The 7,791-nt window shown below is 38.3% G+C and overlaps 1 protein-coding gene across 1 annotated transcript; it reads right to left on the minus strand.

Moving 5' to 3' along the window:
• Positions 1 to 6,941: 6,941 nt before the first annotated feature.
• LOC131299667 (uncharacterized) lies at positions 6,942 to 7,574 on the minus strand. Its single transcript, XM_058325247.1, has one exon. It carries the CDS (start codon positions 7,572 to 7,574, stop codon positions 6,942 to 6,944), a length of 633 nt encoding a protein of 210 aa, XP_058181230.1.
• Between the last annotated feature and the right edge of the window lie 217 nt (positions 7,575 to 7,791).

The following is a 7,791-nucleotide window of genomic DNA, read 5'->3' on the forward strand; positions in this document are numbered from 1 at the left end:
TACAAGCAATTCATATATGCATACTCATAATCATTTAAAGATCAAAATACAAATACTTCTAAACAAACGATAAGTTCTATCTTTCGAATCTACTTAAACTTAGAGAAGTGAGTAGAGGTATTCTACCGTTCTTCTTAGTAATTCAAAACAACAACGTTATACTTGAGTAAGTAAGTAAATAGGAAGTAAGTAAGGATTTCCTTACCGTTCTTCTAGGCGGTAGTAATGGTTTACGGATGGTAATCGGCGGTTGGATGGAGTAACTTCCTACGGTATGCCTTCGAGAGCTTCGAAAGAGAATGGTTTCTCTCGAAACTTCTTCTTGATTAACACTACTCTACTTTATGGATCGAAGGGTGGTCGAGTGGCGATTTAGGTTGAGTTTCTTGAAGAACACAAGAAGAACTCAAGAACAATAAGAACAAAAGAAAGAACAAAGGAAATTCTAGAGAGAAGTTGGAGCAATGAGAAGGTGTGAGTTCAATGCTTGGAATGGGGTCCTATTTATAGGAAAAAATCTTGGCTCCCTCTCCCTCTCTAATGGCCGGCCCCTCTCTCTCTCTATATCTCCCATGGATTTGCTCCATAACTCAATATTTCACTTGTCAAACTTTGATTGAAAGCTTGATGGGTTAGGGTTTTAGGCTTGCATGGCTAGGATTTGTACCAAGGATTTGATTATGGAAGATTTGTTGGAAGAAAGGAGACAATGGTACATGACTTGGTTTTAAACAAATCATAGAAGTACAAAGGAGAGTTAGTTTTGGCTAGGAAAAAGATTCACCCAAGGGTTTGAAAGATGAAGAAAGATCATGGAAGGTACAATCAAATTTCCTCTCTCTTTCCTCCTTTCTCTCTCTCCTCTCTCCCTCCTCTCTCTCGGCACCTCCCTCTCTCTCTCTCCTAGTACACTATATATATATATATATATATATAAGCAAGAAAGAATAAGAAAGTACTAAGGTACAAGATTTTCCAAATCCAAAATCCTATTTAAAGAAATCCAATAAGGCACATGTTTGATTAAATAAATAAACTAGTGTACTAATGTACTCTAGGAAGATCAACTCCCCAATAAATAAATCCAATTGGGTACAAAACCCTAATATAAAATAATATTAAGGTACCTAGGAAATCTTAGGCTTTTAAGACTACTAAGTACTCTAATAATAAAATATATGTACTTTATCACATGGGTAATTAGAAAAGACTAGTTTATTAAAACCCTTGTACTTGTTTGAAAGACTAAACCTTTTACCCAATGGATAATAAATCTCCTAACTTTTATTATCCAATGGACAATAGTTACTAGGGAACTTTTATATTAAAATAATTAAAGTCCTTTAAAGCATGTGACAAAAGCCCTATATTTAAATATAGGTGTGGTACCAAGAACCCCAATTAAATAAAAGGCTAGGATTCTCCCCATTAGATTATAATAGAGTACAAGTACTAGGAAATCTAGGGTTTAGATATACCCCAATATTTTAATGCATAAAATCACATGGGAAATCCATACTTGATTATTTAAATAGAACCTTGTACCTTGTTAAAAGATTATGGCTATTACCCAATGGATAATAATTCCCTTAGCGGTTAATAACCAAAGGATAATAAAGGTGCAAGTACTTTTATCTTTAAAATAAGATTTTGAAAAGACTACATGTACATTTAGTCAAATATAATAATGAAAAGCTTATTGTCCAATGGACAAGGATTACCCTAACCATTATGGACCAAAGGGTAAAGGCAAAAGGTTCAGAAGTTTCAAAAGGTCCAAAAGGTTCATCTAGTAACTAGGTGAGTTGGTTGCTTGGTTCTTCTAACTAGTCGGTTAGAAACCAACTAAATTGGTCAAGTAGGGTTTCTAGTCGAGAGTTAAACAATGACCAAAATTTAACTACAACGAAAATTAACAAGAATCATATAGCCACTCAAGAGAAAATAAGTAATTCAAATAAAATTCAAATATTTAACGAATTTTTTATTGACCAAAATTCAGGGGCGTTACAAATCAGCTTGGAATGCAGACAAGAAGAGGTGTATTAAGATCAAGGTGTATTAACGTCATTGGGTATTACGGTCATTTTTACGCATGTCATATCCAGAGTAAACATTCACCATACTTCAAAAACACATGGGACTTGTGGGGGTGAAGTGCTTCAAGACATAACCACAGAGAGAAGAGGGGAACAAAATTGACTCTTCCCTACCCTTTCTTATCCTGTAAGCAAAGGGGACATATACTTCCATTATTTGACTACATACAAATAGAAAACATAAAGCCAAATGCTCTAAGAGATGGACCTTCTTAAATATGGTCACAGTTAGAAACTTTCTTCTTGTCTTCATTGAAATATCATAACGTCCAAGACGTGTGATATTCCTTTGGATATACAGGTCTAAATAATATGGAGTAATATAGGAGAGAGTATTAGCCAAATACAGGCCAAGAATGCCAAGGATATTAATAGAAGGGCGAGAGAGGAAACAGGAAATTCACTATGATTTTTCCTCTCATTATATCAAATAAAGGTGGATCACAAACCACAGTTTGAAAGTCTTGTCATTCTGTTAGTTAAAATCTTAGAAAAAAAAAAGGTTTACAGAGCCCATCTCTCAGAAAGCATACTAGAAAACTCGTAATACGTGACACTTCTAAAATTTGTTAAGAACCCAAAACTAGCTTTTGATTTCGCATGTGGATATGTGTCCAACTTGTCCGGTTAGACATGAACTCCTAGAGAAAATCTTAGAAAAAAAAAAAGGTTTACATAGCCCATCTCTCAGAAACCATACCAGAAAACTCACGATACTTCGACACTTCTAAAATTTGTTAAGTGCCCAAAACTAGCTTTTGATTTCGCATGTGTATATGTGTCCAACTTGTCCAGTTAGACATGAACTCCTAGAGAAATGCTTTGGCACTAAATTTTTTTACGAAACTAAGCATATGCATAGAAAGTTCTACAATGGTTTTTTACTAACAGGAAAAAATGATAGTCCATATTGGTTTACAAACTTCATCGTTATTGTCCAAACAAAATGCAATAACTATTTGAGATTTATGCAGTGTCCTGTGTCCCAGAATCCTCCTACTGAGGTGACTCCGGATCCTTGCTCCCAACTTCAAAAGTAAGAATGTCATCAAAATCTGGCTCTTAGGGAGTAGGAATTATGCTCCTAACTAGGATGGGACCCCTCAAGCATATGACTCCCATAGGCCTCGTTTAGAAAAAACAATAGCTATTAATGCAAAGGAAGACTAATTAAACTAAGATGAATAACCCTAGGAATAACCCTTCTCAGCCCATTCCATGAAAAGACCACACAGCCCATTCCATGAGAAGACCTAGGAATAACCCTTCTCCAGGAAACTAAAAACTACCGATGATTAAATCAGAACATGCGAGTCTACTGAATGTGTCAAAACAAAAGGTTGACTCCATTAATGAAATAAAAATACACAAAAATCTTCATCTCCCATGCGATTTTACATACCGATGATTGAATCAAAAGACATTTTGGAGAAGGATAATGGAGGAATACAAGAAATCATAGAGAGGGAGCGCGCCATTTCTTTCTTCATGGAGTTGATGGAGAAAGATGAGGCGGCGGCAGCGTGTGAGGATGGGGGCAAAGAGGCGGCGGCGTGTGAGGATGGGGATGAAGATGAAACTTGTACTGGAGAGGCCAGGAGGATGAGTGAGCTTCGTGTGAGTGGAGAGTGCTTCACAGTGGTGGTGGAGAGAGATGAGGTGGCGTCAGCGTGTGAGGATGGGGGCAAAGAGGCCGTGGCGTGTGAGGATTGGGATCGATGAAGATGAAAGTTGTACTGGAGAGGCCAAGGCCAGGAGGATGAGTTAGCTTCGTGTGAGTGGAGAGTGTAATTAGGGCTTAGTTTGGGCTAAAGTGAAACGACGTCGTTTTGAGCAAATAACATCTCAATTACTTTACCAAGCGCGCCTAAATCAGAAGCAGCGCACACGCAAAAATTCTAAAGTTCCCACTGGTTTTTTTCATAGTCTTTTGTCTCACTATAAGAGTGAGAACTTTTATCTCACCCTTTTTTGCATCGGTGTTTTTTATCACGCCATAAGGATGAGGTCTTTTTTTTTTTATCTCACCGCACGAGCGAGGTCTTTATAAGTCTTCTATCACACTGTAAGGGTGAGGTTTTTTTCTTTTATCTCGTCGCAAGGGTGAGATCTATTATCTTGCTCTTTTATGTGGCCAAGCACCACTTTTTATCTCAGCTTTTGATTTAAAGTGAGATTAAAAAGTTAGCCTATAATTTTTTATCACGCTTTCACAGAAAATCGTGATATTTATGAATCTCCTTGGTGTGGTATTTATCTATTATTGTAGTAGTGAGGGTTGAAACATCTTTGCTTAGAATCTATCCTGTATACCTAAAGAATCGAAAAAAGGCTGCTATGTCACGCCCTCTATTTTTAAACATAAATATAAAAGAATTTCCACAAATAAACCCTCACAATATTCCGTACGAAACCCAAAAGATTATCGTACATCCATTCCCATAATTATGCTTCCAAGTCCATTAGATTTCCAAATATTACATCGCCGGCTCAACGACCCCAAATTAACATAAGTATCAAGTCTCAAGAGGGTTATGGGTTTACAAATATTCCTTAATCAAAAGAATTATAACATAAGTTAAAAATACATCTTTCAAAGGAAATTTACAAAGATGAATGAGTAACTCTTTTGGTTAGCTTTCAAAATAGTGTCCACATTCCAAGCACTCTAAGCATGCAAGCTATGGGTCCGGGTTAGCACTTGAAAATGATGTAAGGTTTGATCTACACTTGCCCAGTAGAAAAGTCTACGCAAACTCTATATGCAAATGAGCTATACGGAAGAACAAACGATAGAAATCAAATGACAATGGAGATAAGCATACCAATATGTTCAATATCCAACTATCACCCATCGTTCTTCTTGTTATACCCATAAGTCATATTCCTTCCATTCGTGTCTCATCATCTTGTATCCTTTATGTGTCTGAACCGAAGCTCCTACCAGGCCAATTATGGAATCGCGATGTCCCCTGCCAAGTGCCCACCTTGTAGGTTAGGCCTTGAGTGTTCAATACGAGCATTAGCTCCTGTCGAGCCAATTATGGGATCCCGATATCCCCTGCCAGGCACCCACCCGTCGATGGGCCCCGAGTGTTCGCGTGTATTTCACATGCTTATGTATATCGTTCGTATTTCAACATGCAATAACGTACATTTCACATTTCTTGACTCAACGAATTCATTCAAGTCCATCGGATACTATTCTTGTGTGAAACAAATAATACTCTCCAAAACACTTGAAAGAATGCATAAAAAAACCCATTAGAGTCGATGAGAAGCTCCAAAAAGTAATTCGGAGGATGTAGGAAAAAGCAGCTCCTAGACATTGTGCCTACCGGTAGGTGAATGAGTCTTATCGGTAGAAGAGAAGAATTCTGCACGTGACCTACCAGTAGGTGAAAGTTCATACCGATAGAAACTGGAAACAGAAAGGCCAACATTTGGAACGTAACAATCTTGTACTTGGCCTACCGGTAGAAGAAAAGTTCCTACCGGCAGGTGAATAAGGATTTTGAGCTGGTTAGGAAATAGTTTCTTACTTGTCCTATCGGTAGGTGAAAAGTTCCTACCAGTAGGAAGAGTGTTTTTCATGCGATTTTGACAGAAATTTCAGATTTCAATCAAATCTCAATAACAACCAATACAAGCTCGAGAAGGGCATAGAAACACTTAAATAACATATAAGAGAGGTAGAATTCCCTACCTCGAGTATCCAAGCCAAAACCGATGAGATTGAGCAAGCTCTAGCTTCCGAAATCCAAGCCAAACAAAAATACACCAAACCGAACTCTATCCAACACGATACGAGCTCGAATACGCAAGTAGAAGATGGTGCTGAGGTTGATTGTTGTGGGTTTTGAGTTTGGAGGTGAGTTTTTGGATGTGGGAATGAGTGAGATAGAGAGAGCCGAGGGAAGGGAGAGAGAGACCAAGAGATAGAGTGAGGAAGGAAATGGGAATAAATTTCCCTGCCACACACATATACACACATGCACTATATTGCACTTGTTAGCAAATAATGCGGGTAATACAAAATACCTACTGTGGATTACACAAATATAACGGATCGAAGACTTGTCTTACGAGCCCTACCAATACGCACACCCTGCACAAAGAAATATTAGAAACCCTTCCTCGTAGGTGGAGAGGCTACTAGAGTCCTCCACAAACTTCACACGTTTCAAATCCCTAAGGGCTAGATGGTGCCCTAGAGAGAACTAGGAGAGAGAGAGACTACAGTATTTTTATATGTGGGAGAAATACAACTGATGTATTTCTATTGTAGGCTATGGGAATATATAGATGAGAAGAGTAGAGATATAAGACTTACTTATCTCTATCACTTAGGTAGTTTGAGTCCCTGAAGGACTCATCACCTTAAGTGGTTGAATCCACTTAATATTTATCATATAAAGTTATAGAGTCCACTTAGAACTTATCACATATTCAAAATACATGATAAACACAACTTAAATATTATCCCATGTGGACGCACCCATGGACCCATGCAACAACACTAACACCCCTATTTTTCCAAACTCTTGCACATTTAACCTCCACATTCACATTCACGACATTTTCCACCATTTTTCCTCTACTACAAACATTAAAATTAAATAATGAAATTTACGGATCTTTACATTCTACCCTCCTTAAAGGAATTTTATCCTCAAAATTTAAAAAACCATGCTCAACTAGGTTATGCATCACATAGATATGCAAAAGCCATAATCATCAATATTATGCAACATGCTAAATATTAAACACTTTAATCTCAAGTACTCACATTGGTATTTATGCCGAAAACAAGTGCGGATACTTCTCTCTAACCTTATCTTCTCATTCCCAAGTCGACTCCTCGCTACCCTGACTTCTCAACAAGACTCGCACCAACAGTATCGTCTTACCCCTCAGCACTTGATCGCATGAATCTAGGATACATATTGGTTCTTCCCCATAAGACTCATCGACCTCTAACTCGAGTTCGGACCACTCTAATACATGCAATGGATCCGGTTCGTATTTCCTTAACATAGATACGTGAAACACGTCATGTATACCCGATAACCTCGGTAGCAAAGCCAAACGATACGCAACCTCCCCAATTTTCTCCATTATGTCGAACGGCCGGATATAACGTGGCGATAGCTTTCCCTTTCTCCCAAAATGAGACAAACCTCTACGCAGCGATACTTTAAGGAATACATGATCCCCTTCTTCAAACGACAACGGGCGACAACGACGATCGGCATAATTCTTTTGCCTACTTTGCGCGGTCAACAATCTTTGGCGTATCACATTAACTTGTTTGGTTGTTCTCTCTTGAGCTTCCTTAAGGCGTTGGCGTATTGCTTTCATGCTCTTGGAGGTTTTCTTAATCATCTCCAGTCCTACAAATGTAGCCTCTCCCAGTTCGGTCCAACACACAGGCGATTGACATGGTCTTCCAAACAAAGCCTCATATGGTGCCATTTCGATACTAGATTGATAGCTATTGTTGTACGCGAACTCGACTAACGACAAGTGGTCTTCCTAACTACCCCGGAAGTCCATCACACAAGGATGAAGCATATCCTCCAAAATTTGAATCGATCTCTCTTATTGCCCATCGGTTTGAGGATGATATGCGGTACTAAACAAAAGATTTGTGCCCAAAGCGACTTGCAAACTCTGCCAAAAATGCACGGTA

The sequence above is a fragment of the Rhododendron vialii genome, chromosome 9a (genome assembly GCF_030253575.1).
Source record: "Rhododendron vialii isolate Sample 1 chromosome 9a, ASM3025357v1".
Taxonomy (NCBI): domain Eukaryota; kingdom Viridiplantae; phylum Streptophyta; class Magnoliopsida; order Ericales; family Ericaceae; genus Rhododendron; species Rhododendron vialii.